The 21,564-nt window shown below is 31.8% G+C and overlaps 3 protein-coding genes across 4 annotated transcripts; 1 reads left to right on the forward strand and 2 right to left on the reverse strand.

Annotated features, from left to right (window-relative positions):
* Positions 1–61: 61 nt before the first annotated feature.
* LOC129793899 (uncharacterized) lies at positions 62–9,218 on the reverse strand. Its single transcript, XM_055834391.1, has 8 exons — positions 9,112–9,218; positions 8,800–8,907; positions 7,716–8,304; positions 7,220–7,645; positions 6,731–7,140; positions 6,315–6,657; positions 5,677–6,226; positions 62–5,577 (listed from the first exon to the last, which is right to left on the reverse strand). The coding sequence occupies exons 2-8, from the start codon at positions 8,835–8,837 to the stop codon at positions 5,495–5,497; spliced, it is 2,439 nt and encodes an 812-aa protein (XP_055690366.1). The 5' UTR covers positions 8,838–8,907; positions 9,112–9,218; the 3' UTR covers positions 62–5,494.
* A 635-nt stretch (positions 9,219–9,853) lies between these two features.
* LOC129793915 (heterogeneous nuclear ribonucleoprotein 27C) lies at positions 9,854–18,615 on the forward strand. Of its 2 annotated transcripts, none has more exons than XM_055834424.1 (9): positions 9,854–10,386; positions 11,432–11,771; positions 11,853–12,126; positions 12,220–12,423; positions 12,494–12,845; positions 12,930–13,028; positions 13,101–13,259; positions 13,366–13,464; positions 13,536–18,615. In XM_055834424.1, the coding sequence occupies exons 2-9, from the start codon at positions 11,734–11,736 to the stop codon at positions 13,556–13,558; spliced, it is 1,248 nt and encodes a 415-aa protein (XP_055690399.1). In that variant the 5' UTR covers positions 9,854–10,386; positions 11,432–11,733; the 3' UTR covers positions 13,559–18,615. The 2 variants fall into 2 exon arrangements, with proteins under 2 accessions (XP_055690399.1, XP_055690398.1); XM_055834423.1 differs by having other exon boundaries at positions 9,874–10,386; positions 13,101–13,257; positions 13,355–13,464.
* Positions 18,616–19,099: 484 nt separating this feature from the next.
* On the reverse strand, positions 19,100–21,497 carry LOC129793913 (protein lap1). The gene is made up of 2 exons (XM_055834417.1): positions 21,063–21,497; positions 19,100–20,737 (listed from the first exon to the last, which is right to left on the reverse strand). Exons 1-2 carry the CDS (start codon positions 21,324–21,326, stop codon positions 19,229–19,231), a joined length of 1,773 nt encoding a protein of 590 aa, XP_055690392.1. The 5' UTR covers positions 21,327–21,497; the 3' UTR covers positions 19,100–19,228.
* Positions 21,498–21,564: the final 67 nt, after the last annotated feature.

A 21,564-nucleotide genomic window follows, 5' to 3' on the forward strand; every position in this document is an offset into this window, starting at 1 on the left:
AAAAAAAAGGATGGTCATTTGCAGAGAAAGAGTGAGAGTGAAAATAAACAATACCCACTTCTTTTTTTTTGCTAAAGAAGTTTTTATTGAAATGTCTCTCCTGCAATCTCTTTTTTTTCTTGCTAATTATGAGATTGCCTCATACATTCATCTCTTCTAATTTATATTATTATTAATATATAAATACTGTATTACATACAAGAAATGCACTTTGGAAACTCAATTTATCGATTTTTTTGATAATTTTTCTCTTCTTCTTTTTCTTTTAAACGAAAAAAGTTCTTTTTATTTTGTAAATATGTTTGCTTTAGGAAACATGCGCTTATCAGAGACTTTCTCATCTTCCTTCATTCACAGATCCATACGGACCCCATTGTGAGCATTTATGAATCAATTAACTCCTATACAGAAGAATAAACAAATATATTTGATTCATAAAACACTTTATAGGTCCGATGAGATATTTTAATGTACGAAATAAAATTTATTAATAATAAAAAGTTTGCGTGAAAACCCTTTTTTATCTCTCATTTTTTTTTTAAATACTTTCTCACTAACTTACAAATACTTTTAATCTCTCATTTTTTCATTTATTATTTTCTGTGTTGTTTCTCTCTTTTTTTTAGTTTCAGTAAATTACCTTCATCATTTGTTTTTTTTCCTTTTATTTCCCAAAAATTAATAAATATTTTTTTTATTATTAATTTAGCAAACGATTTTTTTCTTTTGATTTTATTTCCCCATTTTTCTTTAATTAGTTGATCCCTGTGATAAATTAATTATTTTGTTCACTATAATAGTGGAAAAGGGATTTTTTTCCTCTTTTTTTAACGCTTTAATTGGTTGATGCGCCCATCCCTGTGTTTGTACTTTTTTTTTTATCTTATAGTATTCATCAAATAAATTATTCACTTTCAAAAAATGGCTTCAGAGTAACTTTTAAGGCGCGCGTTATGGCGCGTCGAAAAGAAAATTTAAAAAAAAAAAGACTAACTTCCCTTTTTCAATATAGAAAAAATATTTCTTTTTCTCCCTATGACAATGCTCATTAATAATTGTTAATTCATTTATAACAATCACCACATTAACAGTCATTTTGTTTGTTTAATTTCCTCAACATATCACCATGTCTTGGCATTATCACCTAAGTAAATGATCTTCCTTCGAAAAAAAAATTGTTTTTTTTTGCATGATATGAAGGTAAGCTATGTATTTATCAATCATTTCAGTGAAAATAAAATCATTCTTTTTTTTAAAGTTAAATGATTCTAGGAATATGTGTACACGCGTTATGCGCAAAATGAATCTCCAATCCATTTATGTATTATGCTTTAATATAATCACGAGCCTTTTGTTTTATACGGTCTTCATTTTTCGTCATTTATTTTTTCATTCTAAAATTGAATTATATTGTTTAACATCATTTCGTGGGGTTTAGCTGGGCATCTTATATCCCATTTTTTATTTTTAAAAATAAATAAAATGAATTGACTTTGTTAATTTTTTTTCTTTTTCTTTGTTAATATCTTTTCCAGACGGTGGAATGTTTATTCTAACAGTAAGTTTAAAAATCTGGAAGAGCTATATCGTAGGTACTACCATGAAAAGAAGAATTTATTTATTTTTTGGATCTATCTTCAAAATAACAACAAAAAGAAAAACTTGTTGTTGTAGCATAAAAGAAGATTAAAATAATCCAAAATAATAAATCAATTCTTCTTCTTTTTCACAAAGTAGTTTTGGTTTTTTTTTTAAATATATTTGTTCTAATAAATATTTAATATTTTTCTTTAAAAAAAAAAGTCGTAATTGTTTTTTAAAGAAGTTACATTGATGTGTATGAGTGTTGAAATTTTTTCTTTAATCTTTCCATCTTGTAAAGTTGTACAAAAAAAAAGTTTTTGACCGTAAATTTAAAATTAAAATTGCAAAACCAATAACTCTCATACACTACCCATGTAATATATAATAATATAATAATACATGTGTACATGTAAACATTTTTGTTTTCTTTGAAATGATGTTAGAAAATCTTTGGATGTGTTCTTTTATGTGAAAAAGAAGCACAGCATAAAATCTATATAATATTTATAATGACGCGTGATTATATAAAATAAGATGTTTTCCATCATTTATATTATTATTTATAAAATGTTAAAATGAATGAATGAATAATGGTGCTATCCATTTCCACTCAGGGAGAAAAAAAATTAGCCTCCTAAAGTCTTTTTTTTTCTTTCTGTCATCTTCTCTCTTTTCGATATTTCCTGTTTCTTCTCTCTCTTTTTTTTCTATGGCATAATTACACCATTTTCTTCATTTCACTTTTGAATTTTCGATCTTTTGTTCTGAGTGAGAAGACATGAAATTATGAAGAAAATGACACATATATCCCGTGGATAAAGGGTGAGAAAAAATAGAAAATTCATAAGTAAGAAATATTGATTTTTTTCCCTGATCCAAAATATATAACACCATGAATGCAAAATAATCCAATGAGAAAGAGCCTCATTAGTTGCCAAGATTTTCACAAATCTAGCACATTGTTGATGTTTTTTTTTTGTTTGTTTTAAATTCCTAGATATTATTGTGTCTCGATTTGTTTCTTATCACCTTAATGACTGCTAATTAGACAATACCTTTTTTATAACGATATATTTCTTCATCCTAAATATACCAATTTGTTTTTTTTTGTTTTAGCTATTCCATACACGCGATACTTTTTTTTTCAACCTCTAAACTATAAGTTTTCGATCAAGAGAAAAGATTTGTGAGTAACAACTTTTTAAAACTTTCTTTTTTTTGTAATTAAAAAATATATCTACCATAGAGAATTTATTGTAAAAAAAAGAAGAAGAAAATATATTTCTTTTTCTTGTCATTTTCAAATTTATAGTTACTCACGTAATCCCTCTTTAATTATTTGTGTAAACTTTAGTTAAAAGGTTACGTCAGCTAATCCAGTCTCAGCTATCTATCGTCTAATGTAGTTGATTGTAATAAATAGAGTTGATTGATTACAAGGAAAAAGTTCAACAATTCATCATGCGTTACTTTTTACTTTTTACCCCTTATCATCACTTTTTAACCCTTTTCTCCCTCACCTAACTCTCTTTTCCACTTGTTGTTTTGCTCGTCTAAAATATCAAAATAATTATCACAGATATTTATCTAATAACTTGTCTGCACGCAAAATTTTATCTTTTTTTTTCTTCGCGTTTTACATAATTATTTTTCTTTTTTTTTACTTTATTAAAATTGATTCGCTTCATTTGTTTTGCTTCTCCATTTATTAAGGTTCATTTTTCTTTTTAAATATTAGTTATTACCTATCTCAGAAGAACATAACGTAGTAAAAGATGTAATTAAAAAAGAAATGGAGGTAATTTCTTATTTGGTTAAGTGCTCGAATACCTTAACTTGCGTCCTTATAGTCGTTGCATTTTTTTAAGGAATTTTTTTTTTAATCTATAATGGCGATTTGTTGGTCCATCGCTCATCTCCTCATCTTATTCTGTTAATTCGAGATAAAAAGATTTGTACGTTAACTATTTTGTTGTTGTTCTTGTTGTTTTTTTAAAACCCCATTCAAATATTCTTCTTTGCTCTACTTGACATAAAAGAACGAAATTAAAAAGAAAATATCTTTGAATTCGAGAGATGAATTCTTTTGCTCCGATAATTTTGTTTGTTTCAGAATTATCTATAAATCTATAATTATATTTTATCTTTTTTGTGCTTTGTTTCCGTTTTTCTTTTTTTAAGCTATCGGTAGTTCTTAAACATTTCTTTTCTTTTTAAATAATATTCTATTTTTTTTTCTTCTTAAATTCCCTCAGTTTCATTCTCAGTTTTATTATTTTTTTTTTAATTTGAGAACTTAATCATTTCTGACCGTAATTGTTGGTTTTATTCACATTAAAATCTTGTTTTTTTTTTAAATGGTAAAAAATACTATATTATGCTTATACAATATAATTATTTTAATTAACCTAAAACAAAACACTCTGTCTTGGAAATCTTTAAAAACAAAAGAACAATGAAAGGATTTTAATAGGAAATTAGGGAAAAATGTAATGTATAAAAAATAAATTGAAATAAATCGTCTCAATTGGATACGCTTACCCAACAATTTAGGTCAGATATGTTTTTTTTTCTTTTATGTATTATGTACATATTACTTTTAAAAAAAATTCATATCATTTCAATGAACTCCCATTTAGTGCATTTCAACATCATACAGTTTATAATTTTTTGTTCTATAAATATTCTTTCGTTTTCTTAAATTTATTAATCTATTACAAAAAGAATAATTATTTCTTTCATTTCTTTAAGGGCCAAATGGTTAAAAGTTAAAAATTCATAAAGAAAAATAAATTCTTTTAGAATTATTTTATGTTTCTTTTTTTTCTTTTTAAACTTGTATAGGCATTTGAAAGAGCTTAAACCGTTTAAAATTTATCGGTTTAGGTCAGGGACATAGCCAGAAATTTATTTAAAACGGTCTTTTAAATCTTTTGTTGTGAGACGTTGAAACATTTCCTTACAAACGCTTTAGACGTTCGTTCAACGGTCTTTTTCAACGTTTTATATACCTATTTTTAACGCTTGACCGTTTCTTATATGACCTTGAAAATTCCATATTTAAAACCATCAAGTTTTTTATATGCTGTCGGTTTTTTTTAAAAGTTTGTCGTTTTCTAGCGTTTTAATTTTTTTAAATATAAGTTTTAGCATGAAAATAATTTCATTTGACCTTTATGGAGAAGTTTGAACTTCCGGATTTTTTTCCTCCCCGACTATGCCCCGGATCCTAAGTAGGTAACTCGAGCTAGGTAAATGCACCACATCACTATGATAAATTACCTGATATTCCCATTCTAAATTACCAACATGTGAAGCTACACCATATACTCGAGTAATTTTCTGCCTTTCCTACAAGTCATAAATTTATTATTATTATTATATTATTGATAAATTTCCACGAAAAGAAAAAAAATGAAATGAATTAGTCAAAATTTCATTTCTTATTTTGCATATTCCTTAAAAACTTCTTTCCCATTAATTTTTATTACATTAGATTAATATTCATATTTTTTTTGTTAATTAGGTATGTATTATATATTTCTAATTCATGAATATAATTACTTTTTTTTCAAACTTCATCATAATATAGTATAGTACTGAAGTTTCGACAAATTGGGATTGGAGGGTACATATAGCTAAAGAGATTACTAAGCAAAATTATGTATTTTTCATTAATGCCTAAACATTGTGTGTGTGTGTGGATGATTTAATAATATATAATTATTTTTTCCACTGCTGCAGTTAAATTTGAGAAACTAACTTATCTAATTATATATATTTTAAGATATATATGTTGGGATTAAAGGGTTGCCACTACATACATATACTACGAATAAGGAGCCCTATAATGTGAGCGGCTGAAGAAAAACGTGTGAAAAGGGGACCAAAAAACACTCGTTCTCCACACTTACTGCTGGACAGCAGCTGCTTGTGGCGCATAGGGATAGTATGGGGTTGCTTGTGGTCCAATCTGGTATTGACCATAAGGTGCTAAATATTGCATTAAAAATAATACATATAATAATAATAATAATTTTCCTGTAAAGTTTAAGCGAAAAAAAAAATGTAAAATTTGAATACAAAACTTACTCATGATGTTGGAGATTCCAGTTGGATCAATTATAAAAGGTGGCTGCGTCGGTGGGGGCATTGGGTATGTTGGAGCTTGCGGCGAAGCAGCTCCCGGACAACCACCCCTATAATTTGGTGGTGATATCTCACCACCAGGTCTGGACATTTCAACGGGACCCCCGCTGGAGCTGGAAGCTGAGCTGTTACCTTCTTCAAATGCACGCCCACGTGGGGCATAGCCAACAAAACGTCCAGCATTTTGGAAACGTTGCTGCTGTGGCTGATAGAAACGCCCCGGATTGGGTGGCCCACCAAATCCGCGTCCCCCAACAAAGACACCACCACCATTATTCCATCCTTGCTGATAGAAACGTCCACCACGTCCAGCTGCTTTTGGGGCAAATTGCCCACGTGGGCCACTATTGTAATTTTGATAATTCGGCTGTGGCTCCGGTGGACCATTTTCAACGTAATTCCCATTTTGTTGCTGTTGCATACGCGGAGGTGGTGGCTTCATACCATAACGTGGTGATCCATCAATATTTTTAGGTGGTCCCTGATGATTATTCTGTGCGGATATATAGTTGGAATAAATTTCATTAGAGAAATTGTACATACTTCATTTATCTTTAATTAATTGTTTATTTTTTACCCACCACATGATTAATGGATGGGCCTCCATCGGGTGCTCGACGTTCCATGAGGGGTCGCTGAAATTGTGGCTTCTTTCCGGGAATTGGGAATGATGTGGGTTGTTGCCAGCGAGGCTTTGCCTTGATATTCATTATGCCAGAATTAGATCGTTGAGCCATCTCAAGAAGTGGTTGTGGTGGCTTTTGTTGTGCTTCCTCAAGTACGGCAATCAACTCTCTAGCCTGCCTGGCATTAGCAGGTGTAAAGAAAGTGTACGCTGTACCGGCTTGATCGCAACGACCTGTTCTTCCAATACGATGAATATAGTCCTCCGAAGAATTTGGGTAGTCATAGTTCACCACATATCTATTTTTTTTTTCAAGAATAAAGAAGTTTAATAGATTTGTAAAAGAAAAATAATTATTGTGGGAAAACTTACTTTACGTCCTCAACATCCAATCCTCTGGCAGCTACGTCCGTAGCAACCAAGATGGTACATTTTCCAGATCGAAATTCTTGAAGGACATAGTCTCTCTCGGGTTGAGACTTATCCCCATGAATAGCTGTTGCAGCATGACCTTCCTTGACAATGGACTTAACAATATCGTCCACCTTCTTCTTTGTCTCAACAAATACAATGATTTTATTGCTGCGATCACTTGCAATGTCTTTCAGAAGTCCACTAAGTCGGGATTCCTTCTCATTATCTTGGCATACATCGACAATTTGACGAATGTTGTGATTAGCTGCCAAATTGAGACTCCCAATGTTAATTTGAATGTAGTCACAGAGGAAATCTTCAGCTAGAGCCTGAACTTCCTTTGGCCATGTTGCACTCCACATCAGAACCTAAAAAAAATGTGTTTTTTTTTAACTCATTAAAGATCTGTCTATAAGATTATAGTATTGTTAATATAAATACGCTGACCTGTCTATCTGGTCTAATTTGCTCAATGATCTTTCGAATTTGTGGTTCAAAACCCATATCAAGCATACGATCGGCTTCATCAAGGACGAGATAAGTGCAGCGACGCATATTGGTGACACCACGCTCCAAGAAATCAATTAGTCGTCCAGGTGTAGCAATAATAACTTCAACTCCACGTTCAAGGTCCCGTGCTTGCGGCCCCTTTGGTGATCCACCAAAAATGCATGTATTACGAATGTGTGGTTCGCTATGGATCCCAAAGTCACTGATGACGGTTTGAATTTGTTGCGCAAGCTCACGAGTTGGTGCTAGTACAAGCACAATTGGGCCTTCGCCACGTCCCAACTTCCGTTGATGTCCAATATGTACGATTGCTGGGAGCATGTACGCCAAGGTTTTACCACTCCCAGTTTGCGCTATTCCCACCTTTAAAGTGATAATTTAACGAAACAATAAAATCAAGCAATTAAAAAAAATGTAGGATAGCTACACCCACCATATCACGGCCTGAAAGTGCAATGGGCCATCCTTGAGCTTGGATAGCTGTTGGTGAAGCGAATCCTTGTTTCGAAATTTCCCGCATAACGTATTCCGGAAAGCCGCCTTCATCGAAATTTTGATTGGGATGCGGAACCCGATTGCCAGCAACGGTGATTTCCATCATGAGCCTAAAGTTGGCAACATCTGACTCCGTTCTAGTCAATGCCCGTGAATGCGGCACATAGAAATCCTTCGGAAATGGTGGTAGACTCTCCCATATGGGCTTCTCAAGCATTTGCCCTGGATTTTTTGCGCGAGCACTCTGCGCCTTGGCACGATCTTCCTTCGTCGCTGGTGGGGACTTCGAAAAGGGTTTTTGCGGCAAGCGATTGGGTCCCTTGAAGCCTGGTTGAAACTTATTAAACTCCTCATTGGCGTAATTCTTTGGACCCCCAAAATCTCTCTTCGGCCCAAATCCCCCGTATTTGCCATGATTATTGTTCATAGCGTCATATTTCTGCGTCTGCCGGAAAGCAAAACCGCCACCACCACCACTTTCAGGGCCCCGACGCTCAAATTGGTCATACCGGTCAACTCGACGGTACCTAATGGAAGCCCCCCCGCAAATTTTTGTAAAAAAATCACTTTTTATTTAGACTTATATACTAAAGAAAAAAGTAAATCAAATAGTTTTTTTTTATTTACTAAGAAGTCAATTTATAAAATAAATTTTGTTGCTTTTAATATGTAGCCCTCGAAATATAGATAAAAATGTTTTGTGCAAAAATATACATATTTACGTAATAAAAAAATTAATTAAAAAGAATAAAATTGGTTTTTATACTACATTTAATTCCATAAATACATACACTACCTACTTTAATTTCCACAAATGAATCTCAATATGATTTTTTTTTTAATTATTTAAAAATAAATCATTCTTATTTGATTTTTTTTCTAATAATAAAAATTTATTAGAAATTATATTTGTGGTACAATGAAACATAGTAGTCAATAATTAAATTGCTGGATTTTTTGTTTCAATGTCTGTTATATTAATATGCATGTACGTAGGTACATATATAATTAAAATTACTCACATTGAATGCATCGGATGAATTCCAGGTGAATACTGCATTCTTGCGCGGTTTGCTGTCCTTTTTGAGGGAGACGAGATGTGAGACGCTTTGAAACAATATGAATGGCCCCTGGTATTTTCCAGAAAAACGCATTGAAAAAAAAAGAGACGACATTAGCAAATTATGGTTTCCATTTTGACTACACCAAAAGATGGTTCAGCGAAATAGGAGTTTTACTGCATTCAATCAGTAAGATTTTTTGCATTTTCACTTAGCCACACATCTTAGGTACACTTTTAGATGGAAAAGAAGTTATTTAGAAGCCATACGAACCTTTCACACGGATTTTCTCAAGTCCACCCGGTGAACAAAAAACTACTATTCCTTCTCCCAATTCCCACAACTGCCAGAAATTAGCTTGTCAAAGAGGCTACACACCACCATGGTGTTTCATGGTTGCTTCCCAAGTGCATTTGTACTAAAAAAAAATTAATTGCAATGTCGATATAACTTTTTCATACTTGCAACGATTTTTTAGAAAAAATTATGATTAAAATAAAACATTAAAAAAATATATATTGATAAAAACATGTCTTTAATTATTTTTTTTGAAGAACATTTAAACAATTGTGTTGTTCTTATTTGCTTGTCAAATATAATTGATATGCCTACTCTGTTTATTTGTATAGAAAAAAATAAAGAAAATGTTTTCGCTATAAGCACCAACCATCGTCGTTCCATTTGGTAGTAAAAGGGTTAAGCTTTTTCTTGTATAGGTATTAATATTATTTTCAAGAAAGGTCTGAGTTTTTTTCTTTCTGTGGCAATTAAAGTCCTCTTAAATTGCTAGACCAAGATTTTCCTTTTTTTAACCCTTTGATGCCTTCTTGGACTCATTGGTAGTTATACTGCCAAATAGAAAAACTCGTGAGTAAGACTGATTAAAACATAATTTTGGGTGCTAAATTAATGTATTTTACAACGTCTTACCGACATTTTAATTCTTTAATCGATAAATATCTCAACATTTATGGTGAAAAAGTGACGTTGACCTTATGATTTTCAGTAGAAATATGTAAGACGGCGTTAGTTGTTACAGTCGCCATTACGCTTGTGGTGTGGTGTGTTCGCCAATAGAACCCTGCACCATACACGCACTATATTTATATATTTTTAGATATTAAGGCAACAGTTTTAATTAAAAATATTGTAAAATTAAATCGTAATTATCTCCTTAATCAAGTTTTAATCTTAATATCTGTACCACGTAAGCAAAATCAAACAGGAAAAATAAAACGAGGAGCGCGAGAGTGAGTAGCAGATTTTTTGGGGACTTTTGTGAGCGAAGAAATTTTTTTGAAACACCCAAAATTCCCCAAGAAGGCAACTTTCTCGCTGTCTTTTCATTGCGGGAGTGATATTACCATCTAAATTGCGTGTGGTATAGAAGGAAAAGAAAACAGCCTGTAATCCGAAAAGTGTTTCATTTCTGTTAAGATCTTTGCTGAGAAAATTTTGTAATCCTCTGTGGATTTTGTGGTGCCTCTAAAACACCTACTTTGTGACCGTTGGAGCATCCATCACTGCTGAGCAGCAAGTTTTTTTAAGGTACAAAATAATCCTTTGCTGGCCCCATTTTCTTAATTTTTTTTTCTTTTGGGTATTTGTGTGCGTGTGTGTGGGCAACAGGCGAGCAAGTGTGGAAAATTTCATGCACCCCTTTGCCCCTAGCACCCCGGTGTGATCATCTGTAGTACTGACTTGTCCATCTTAACATTCGTGGCAGTTTTTGCCATGGTATGGGTGAAATAATAACACAAGATGGACAGGTGAAAAAAAAAATGGTGGTGAAATAACTGCCACATTTGACATTTTTAAACTGACGCATGCTTTGATTTTCTTTTTTTAGTCTCAAAAATATTTCTTCAATTTTTTTTTTTAAATTAATGTATTAATGTAAGGCAAATTAAAATACTTTAAACAATTTACTAAATTAATTTCAGAAAATAAAGTATTTTTTTATTTATTTGAATTCACGAGATAATGTAAGGGATAAATGATTAAGAAATTTTCCTTATTTTCTTTCCTCAATTGAAACTCATATTAATAATGTGCAAAAAAGGGCATTCCTCCAAATAAAATAAAAGCATATTTATCTATAATCCTAAAGAATTTTATAAGTTATTAGGTATCATTTAAAATTATCGAACCTAATAGAAATTTAATATTTATTAAATTCTTTTATTAACTTTGAATGTTAATTTTGAGCTGTTAACAATGTCCCCACATTGTACGTACATATATACTTTTTTTTCCTTCCTGTACCTGAAGAAGAGCTTTCATAAATTCGAATCGTTGCTGTCGGTAAAAATAAGTGAAGAAAATCCAGCTTCTTAATCTTTGGCGGTGTATCTAAAAAAATCAAGAAAACATAAATAAGTCAGAAAAACTCCGGATTGTTAATTAATTAAAAAATAATAATTATAACCTTTAAATATACATAAAGGGGGAATAAAACAAGGGATTGATCTTAAGAAATTCCTTGCCTTGAATTACCACTTCTTACCATAGCTATATGTCTATATAAAATTGAATAATAATAACAATTAAATAGGTACCTATATAATTTTTTAAAATGATTTTTTTTCAACAGTCAGACGACAGTTGAAAGTAATCGCGCAACTGCGTGAGAATTAGGTGTGATTGCATGGTGGTGGTGTGTCACGCAAAGTGTGGCACTTTATCTCGTGAGCGGCGCAAGCGAACGCAGGAACGACGTGGACGCCAGGGAGACCGCGTGGTGGTGGCTGTGGTGACAGACCGAAGGAGAGAATTACGTCGCAAGGCGCAACGTGGTCCTCAGTGGGTGTGAAAGTGCAACGGCCACCCGGCGAGCGGACCCCACGTTTCAGTTCACAGCTCATCCACACCAGACGCCATCGCGACTTGGGGAATATGCGGATGACTCAAGACATGGATGACGACGAGAAAGGGTAAATTCCATAAGTTTTCCCTATGCTGAAACTGTAAAAATTTATCTAATTTATAAATATTATTTCTTTAATTTATTAAAGGAAACTCTTCGTGGGTGGTCTGTCGTGGGAAACAACGCAGGAGAATCTCCAGCGATACTTTGCTCGCTATGGAGATGTAATTGACTGCGTTGTAATGAAAAACAACGAATCAGGCCGTTCAAGAGGATTTGGGTTTGTAACCTTTGCCGATCCGGGGAATGTAACGCACGTACTGCAAAGTGGCCCCCACAATCTCGATGGACGAACCATTGATCCAAAGCCATGCAACCCACGTACCCTGCAGAAACCGAAAAAGGGTGGTGGATACCCCAAGGTAAATTATACATATACACATTAATTTATACATATATAATACATAATCAATTGTATATTCAAATCAAATACATAATTTAATTTTACTTTGTAGGTTTTCCTGGGTGGTTTACCATCTAATGTAACAGAAACAGATTTGCGTGTTTTCTTTGGACGCTATGGCAAAGTCATGGAAGTTGTCATTATGTACGATCAAGAGAAGAAGAAGTCTCGCGGTTTTGGTTTTCTCTCTTTTGAAGATGAAGCAAGTGTTGAGCGGGTTACGAATGAGCATTACATCAATCTAAATGGAAAACAAGTAAAATATTCCTTTTCTTTCTTTCTTAAATCAAATCGTTAGCATTAAATATTTATATTTTTTTTCAAAGGTTGAAATTAAAAAAGCCGAACCACGTGACGGTAATGCAGCCAATAAGATCAATAGTGGCGCTGAAACCAATCAATGGGGTCCACCACAGGGGGCTCCTATGGGTATGCTACAGGGTCCCAATGGACAAATTAATGCACCACCACTAAATATTGCTATGGGTGCACCAAATATGATGCAGGGGTATCAAGGATGGGGAACATCCCCACAGCAGCAAAGTTTTGGCTATGGGACACCAAATGCCCCCGGATCCTATCAGGGTTGGGGTGCACCACCTGGACCCCAGGGCCCACCACCTCATCAGTGGGGAAATAATTATGCCACGCAGCAAACTCAAGGCTATGGAAGCTATGGTATATTTATTATTAATGAGTTGGTAAACATGATTTGGAACATAACATAACTATACATACATATTTCTTATTTTCTCCCTATAGATATGTATAACTCGACCACAGGACCAAGCGGTGCATCTGGTGGTGGTAACTGGAATGCATGGAATATGCCTCAAAATAGCGCTGGAACAGGTGGCTCAGGTAAGTCTCCCCCCCCCCCATTCTTCTCTCAACAAAAACGCAAACTAAGTTTTACTACATTTTGTTTTCTAGTGGCTGATCGTTTCTTGGCTGGAGATATGTATCCACGGACACAGTCTGGTCCAGGGGGTCCTTCTGGTACAGGTCCTACGGCTGGTATGCCACCTGGTGGCCCTGCTAATTCTGCATCTAAACCTAGTTCCGATTATGGTGGCTATGGATCCGGATATGGTGAGTACATTTTTTGTTTTTTCTTGGTTTAATTGTACATAATCATATAGTCGGATTTGTAAACATTTATGGGAATTTTTTTCCCGCATGTAAACTGGTCTCCTAGGGAATTATACAAATGATCATACAACATCATATGGTACACGAACTACATACGGCAACGAAGCCACTTCTCAACCACCCTATGCTGTTCCCCAACCACAGGGTGAGTATCGCACATTTTTTTGGTTTTAATTAAAAGCCAAAAATGAATGATATTTTTTTGTCTTTTCTCAGATGAGTTTCTGAAGCAATACTAAACTCTTATGGAGGTGTAGGGCAGTTTCTAACATTTCCCCATAGTCCTCAACAAACACCTTCGTCATGTAAGCTCCGGAGAATTTCAACGTCTTGAGCTGTTTTAGAATTTGGTTGTTTCTTTTTTTTAACAATTTTTTTTATGTCTTGTTCCCCCACCCCCTCCCCAAAATACTGCGGGAAAATGTGCTTATATGTAGCAAACAAAAGAGTTACTGAGTAGATGATTTTAGCGAGAGAGAAAGAGAGAGAGAGATTTGAGTGATAAAGGCATTCATGTTTAGATTGAGTTTTTTTTTAATTATTTTGTTTTCGGGAAAAACTACTTCTTTTTTTCTTGCGGAACTTAGACATTAAAGGATCCAACCTCAAACAAAGAGTCTGTGGCTATAAGGGGTTAAAAGGTTATATTTTTCCAAGTACAATTTGAGATTAAAAACAAATAAAAAAATATTTCTATAAGTCAATCCTTTTTGCATTAATTTTTCTTTTTTTTTGATATTCTGTGTTTGTGTAAATAAATTAGATAAAATATCTTATTTGTTGATTTATAAGGGGAATCGTGAGATTTTGATGAGATATAGTCATTTAAGAGGTCAAAAAAAAATGTGGAATGATAGAAAAATAGAATTTAAAATGGAAATTTTTAAAAAGTAAAATAGAAAATTTTTGATAAAAAAATGTCAATCTATTTCTCACACTACTTTGTTTTTAGATGTTTCACATCTTAGTTTTTCTGTTTGTTTAGATATAAATATTTAATATTATACTTTTTTTTAATAACAAAAAAAAACTACAAATTAGTAGAAAGAAAACTCACGTCTTTGTTGAGTTTTTTTTGACCTGTGAGAAATATGAAAAAGTAAAATTAATTACAATAAAAAAGAAGATTAAAAAAAACTAGTTAAATGTATATAAATATTAAGAAAGAACATATAGGTAAAAGTTAAATGAGATGAAAGTGAATCAAGGAAAAAAATATAAAATGCGTATATTGCGCGTAAGTTATTTTCTTTATTTCATTTTATTTTTTCGTAATTCAAAGATAGTGTGAGGCAAAATAATTTTTAAATAAATGAAAAGTAACAATAAATAAAAACTTGGATAGAAATTACACAGAAAGGGGTATATATTTTTAAGGAATTTTTTCATAATGCTAAGATTTCTTCCACTTAAGCATATCACATAACTTGATAGGCATGAAAGAAAAACCCAAACACTCGATAACACTTTAGGATTTTTTTTCTTTAAATCTGGATGCATTTAGCCCTTAATATAAAATGAGAACTTTTAGTGTAACCCACCCCCCCTTATAGCAAACTTACTCAAAAAAAAAGTTTTTTTAAAGGATATTTTTTTTGTTATAAAATGTTTGAGGAGGATCCAATTTAGAGAAAGAAAAAAATATGCGAAAATGGTCAAAATGTGACAATAGTATTCAGGAGATTTAAGTATATAAATGGGATTGCTAATGTGGAATTTCTTCTTATCAAGAAATTCCACACTCAAAATTCCCACATGAGACGATTTAATATTGTTTTCTCTTTTAGTAAAAAAAAACCGCCACATATTTTAAGAATCATGTGCACTATATAGATATTGACTAAACACTAAGATTGTAGAGCATAACTAAACAAACAAACAAAAAAGAACCTAACTAGTACTAGAAGAAGAAGAGACATAATGTAAAATCAATTTGCGATGAATTATGTACTAGAAATGATGGATTAAGGCAAAAAAAAATACAAAAATTAAAAATGAAACAAACAACTTAGACGATAAAAAATGTTTTCATTAGAAAAAAAAAGAAAAATATATTATACCTATAATAGAAACATTTGAAGAAGAAAAAAATATTAATGAAAAGTAAATGATTTGCGGGAATTAAAAAAGAAGAAAAAAAAATAGAAGATGAACCATATATAAGTACATAAAATAGAGAAAGTAGGGAAATATTCGCCTAGGAATGGAGAAAGGTAGAGTGAGATACCACATAAGATCTTTAATGTAGAAGAAGCAGAGAGAGAGAGATATTTTGGGGCAAATTCAAAATGATTAAAATTAAACAAACAAAAAAAATGCACCGAAAAGGGAGTTTAAAAAAATAACAATCAAAAACATTATATTCATAAACACTAATTATACATGATATGGTAAATGAAAAAAAGAAAAAAAAACAACAAAGATAAACAAGATAATTTAACATAATAAAAACATTATTGATTTAAAATAAATATAATGTGAGGATATATAGGTAACATATATTATACAAAAATAATTTTTCGTTAAAACAAAACAATACGAATCCTGGTAGTAGGAGGATTTTCTTTTTTTTTTCTTTCAAAATGAAGTCATCACACACACACAAATAAATGTGAATTATAAATTAGAATTAAGTATTATTGTATACATTGCCTTTCAAAAAAAAAACGTAGAATAAAAAAAAATGAAACAATATATATTTAGCATCAGAAGACTTAACCCACTTGCTTGGCATTTGGATTGATTTTATTATTACTACTACTACTAAAATAGATTTATTAACCCATTTTTGACATCATAAAAAATCGCTCAAAAAATTGTAGGCGTAATGGCATACATATTGCCTATATACACACATATAGGATGTAATAAGGATGAGATTTTTTTCTGACTAAAAGGATGACCAACAAATCACTATATCAAAATTTTTATTTTTAAAATATAAAAAAAAGTTTAATAAAATTGAGCAGTAAGCACAAACTGATTAAAAATTTAAGAGAAAGTATATTATTAGTAGAGAAAGATACTTGACTCAAGATAAAGGAGTATATTCATAGATATATGAAAAATTTCCTTATTCGTGGAACAGCTAAGACACAGAACTTAAGAAATTGCAAAAGAAACTTTTAATTTTCAATTGGGAACTTGTAGAAAAAAATCCGTCAAAGATTGACCAAAAAATACGTCGACATTTTTGTCTTTTTAAGTGTTTAAAACATTGTTTTTACCACAAAAAATACATTCTTTGGCGAACTAAAACATGCCTTAAATGCTCTACAAATCAGGAAAATTTTCATATTTCACTGAATAAACTCCTTTTGCTTACTACCAATGTTTGAAATTTGCAATAAAATTCAATGATTTATGATTCATTTCTTTTTTTAATTGTTTAATTTAAAGTACACAGTAATTTTTTAAGTATTCTTTTTTTGTCTCTGTTAAAAAAAATAATAATAATAAATCCAATGATTCAGTTTAAGTGAATTTTGTATATTTTTTTTCGTTTAATAATTATTATTCTAAAATAATTTGAATGTGAAACATTTTTAAGGACAATAGTTATAAACTATAGGTACCTACATACTTTTTTTTTCTTGTTTTCTGAAAATTTATATACATATTATAGGATGTCTGAGAGATTTTCAAAAATAAATAAATAAAAATTAAAAAAAAAATAAATATATGTGTGTGTGTGTGTTTAAGAAATCCTTCAGACTTACCAGGGGGCGTATTTACAGTCAAGCTCGTAATATTGGGCTGTCCTACTGTGCGAACTTGACTGTATTACAAACATACATATAATAGTAATAAACCTTACCTACACTTATAAAAAAACTTCTAACAAATCTATATGTCGTTATAAAAAATCTATGTTATTATACACATTTTATACCTACTACATATTATTAAAACTTATTATTTCATCGTTTACAAAATGTCTCATTAGTTGAAAACTTTAATTTTTTTTTAATTTCTTTTATTAAGTTACAAAATAAAAAAAATCTTTTCTTGTATTATTTTCTAGAGAAACAATGGAATCAATTAATGTCTTTATTTCTGTTTTCCTACACTGACTGATTAAAGAAAAAAACTACAAGAACTATTATCTAATTTTAAAATATTGCAAAATCATTGCAAGTAAAAACACGAGTATAAATTAATCTAGTAAATTCTAAATTTTATATTCTTTTATTTTTTTTTTCATTAAATTTAAATTACAAGTGCACTCTGGTAAATCATAAGAACTTATCCAAATGTAAAATGTAAGAATAATTTTCCTTTCTTTATAAAAAAAATAAAATTAAAAAAGAAAACGTTGTTTCAGTAAAGTTTAATGGGAGTAACTAAATTTTTTGAAGAAAAAAAAAAGAACATTTGAGAAAGTGAATTAAAAAAAATACATATATAAGAGAGTAGTTAAAGAATAAAGGACCTGTTATTCACTATTATAAAGAGAAAAAAAGCGAAGTTAATATGGTAAGAAGCTTTTATATTTAAAGAAAAAATTGAAATGTTTAAAATAATTTTTATCTAATTTTCAAAATAACTGAATTTAAAAGAAGAAAAAAAAACATAGAAGAAGAAAGCCCTTAAACTTACGCATGAATATGATGGAAATTGAGAGACGTAATAAAGATAAAATAAAGCTAAATAAAAAAAAATAAAATTAATATGAGAAATATATAATTATAAAATTACTCTTAGAATGTATTAAGTAAAGGAATATTATTATTACATAACATACACAGATGAGACATGAGAAATTGAATTAATAAAAAAAATCCATTGTAACAGATATTTCTAATTTAAAAAAAAGCATTGATAATAATTGTATATATTGATATATTAAAAAAAAATATTGAGTAAAAAAAGGCAAAATACAAGAAAACACAATTTTACTTTTCATATTTCAAAACAGAATAGAGAAAGGAAGAAAACTTTGGAAATATTATTAATAGTAAATGATCAAGATGAGATGGAATATACAAAAAAAAAACCTGAGAGATAAATATTAAACAAAAAAAGTAAAAAAAAAAACTAAAATTATTAAACAATTATTGTAACACAGCAAATATATTAATATTAAATAAAGTACTGAAATAGTGAGTTTCAGTTAGCATTTTAGTGTTTTTAGCATTAACAATTTACCAATAGTAACTATATTACAATTGAGATGATATAAAAGAAACGTTTTCAATGTGATTTAAAATACAACAAAAAAATTTACAAAAAAAATAAATAAAACACACCATGAGACAAAATAAACGAAATAAAATACACTTAATACTAAAAAAAATCAATTGAGTTTTATTTCTGTAATCTTTTTAAACCCTTTCGCGTTTATTTCGTTAAATTTTTAGGTCGTGTGATTGAGATAAAAATCAGAGCTGATTATCCTTACAGAACTTAACTGCTAAAAGGTCCTCAGTTTCGATGTACTCAAACAGGGTTTCTCGATCAACTTCTAGAATATACTCGAATCTGTCTTCTGCTTCATCCTCTAGCTAAGAATTTCTTTTTCATCTTCAATATCACATAAAAAAAAATCATCTGCATTAGAATTTACTTATCATCTAGAAGTGAAGCATTTAAAAAAAGCTTCATACCTACATCCTGCAGTGGATTTCGCTTTGAGAGTTTTTTTCTTTGCTTCAAATGAATTTTTTATTAGTACCTACATTAAAGGAATATGAAAAAAAAAGTATTAAAATTAATCAATATTAATATGCTGAGAAAAGTAAAAAAGAAAATATCTGTATAATAATAAAATACAGGTAGAATTTGGCAGGTATAGTATTTATTGCGTAAAATGTACAATACATTATATGTGTGTGAATCAGACTTTGTGTATACATTATTTAATTTTCCTTTTTTTGTAGGACAACACTCACTGGGGGTGGTACGCGCACCTATGCACGTGAGATCATAAGTGATATGGGCTCCTTGGTATTGAGATGATGGTGTGCCTGTTCTAAGGTGATTTTCGTGAAATCCACGCCATCAACATCGAGCACCTTATCACGGGGCCTTAGATATTCAGCTGATGCACCCTGAACGGCCTCAATGTACAGCCCACCATCTTCAGCAATTAAACTAATACCTTGTGCAGCTGCTCCAGGGAGTGAGATTTGCATTACAGTTGGATTGTGATGTTGCCCAAACATCCATGTTGTACGATCGGGAATTGGTGCTACTCTGGCTATTTTAATTTCAACACCATCACCCCCAGGTGTTACCCTAAAATCCCTTCGGACATTCATTATTTTCCTATGAGTTGCCATTTGACGCAATTGCTTTGCATATGGCGTTGGGCTACGCAAAAGTTTCCCCGGGGAATCTTGTCCTGTGTTCGCTTCACGAAACGTAATCTTGCGGGATGACGTTGAAAGTGTTGGAGGTGCCAGGGTGGGTGCTCCAGTTTGTGGAAGCATAAAACATGTGAGCCTAACTGTACCATCGGAGCAAATTTCCCGTTGTAGCGGCACAAGGGGTTGACTCTGATTGTCAGACACCCAAATTGCTGCTAAATTCCTCAGACCTAGCAGTGACAGGGGTAGGTGCGTTAGCCTATTGGCTACAGTATTGATAACACGTAAATTGGTAAGATGTCCCAGATTTGATGGTAAAAAGAGGAGTCTATTGCTACGAACACTTAATATGGAGAGTGATGTACACGAGCATAGCTCCTCTGGAAGAGTCTCCAAAATATTTTCATCAGCCGACAGGATACGTAAACGACGTAGAAGACCAATTGTTGGTGGTAGGCTACGTAGTTGATTGTGACTCACCATTAATTCTTCGAGAGCTTCACAATTTGCAATGGTATCTGGGAGCTCTTGCAGTTGATTCTCATCAAGTTTTAGTGTAACCAAACAACGTAAATTCCCAATGGATGATGGTAAAAATTCCAATTCATTTGTTGAGCAACTAAGTTCGAGTAATTTTGTCCAAACCCCAATTTCACACGGGAGTTCAGTCAGTAAATTCCCATTTGCATCAAAATGCTGGAGCTTTCGTAAATTTGTTATATTCGAAGAGATCCGCCGTATGCGATTCCCATCAATCCAGAGTTCAGTTAAATTGGCTAAATGCCCAACAACTTCGGGTAATTCTGTAAATTCATTGGCACCAATGTCGATGCGCTCCAACATTTGCAACCTTGCCATACTTCTTGGCAGTGTCATGAGATTATTTTCACGAAGTTCCAATACCCGTAGTGCAGCTAAACGTCCAAAATTTGCAGGTAAATACTCAAGGAATGTGTCATTGAGGTACATCTCTTGGAGATTGAGAAGGCACGTAAGGGCCTCAGGAAGACGCCCTAAGGAATTTCCACTGAGATTCAGTACAAGGAGATTCTTACATTTACGTATTTCATCAGAAATTGTTGAGAGGGAATTTCTGCTCAAGTCAATCGTCTGTAAAATAAAGGAAATAGATCAATTAATGAGTTCTAAAATGTTAAATAAAATTTATTTAATTTTGTGTAGGTACTGTTGTACACTACCCTCAAAAAGTTTCTGCAAAAGCACAAATTGAGTGTATTTTTGAAGCCAGGTTAACCGTTTTTCAAAAATCCACTAGTTTTTAGAAAGATGAGGAATGTACCTTTCCAAAATTAAAACCAATTGATTTTACTTCAAAAAAAAAATCTTTGCTAAAACGAAAAAAAAATTCTTGATGATAGTGTACTAACCGTACCTCCATGCTTTCGTAATTTGGTAAAAGACAAAAAAAAATTACCTGTAAATTAGAAAGGGCCCCAATTGCGGCGGGAATGCTCACGAGATCATTATCCTGGAGATAGAGGCGTCTCAGTTCATAGCATAAAAAGAGTTGGCGCGGCAAATCGGAAATTCTATTGGAATTGAGATAGAGCTCCTCGAGAGTACGCTCAAATTCAAATACATCTGGTGGAACGTCATGTAGGGAATGATGTGAGAAGTCTAGGCAACGCATCTCGGAGGCATCCTCGGGGCGTCGGCAGCAGCACCACCACGTGGTCATCTGCTTGGACGAACGCACCAGCAGCAACTCCCAGATTTTTCGTGGATGTCGTACCAAACAATACAAATAACTTTTTCTTCTGTCAAAGGTGTCATGTCTCGTACGTCACTAAATGTCACATTTTACGTCAAAATTATATGTCAATTTGACATTTATATTTTTTTGCTTGAATATTCAATTTTGTTCTTTCTCGGTTAAAATTATAAGAATTATGAAGAGCTGCGATTTGACTCCCATA

This window comes from Lutzomyia longipalpis, chromosome 3, assembly GCF_024334085.1.
Source record: "Lutzomyia longipalpis isolate SR_M1_2022 chromosome 3, ASM2433408v1".
Lineage (NCBI taxonomy): Eukaryota > Metazoa > Arthropoda > Insecta > Diptera > Psychodidae > Lutzomyia > Lutzomyia longipalpis.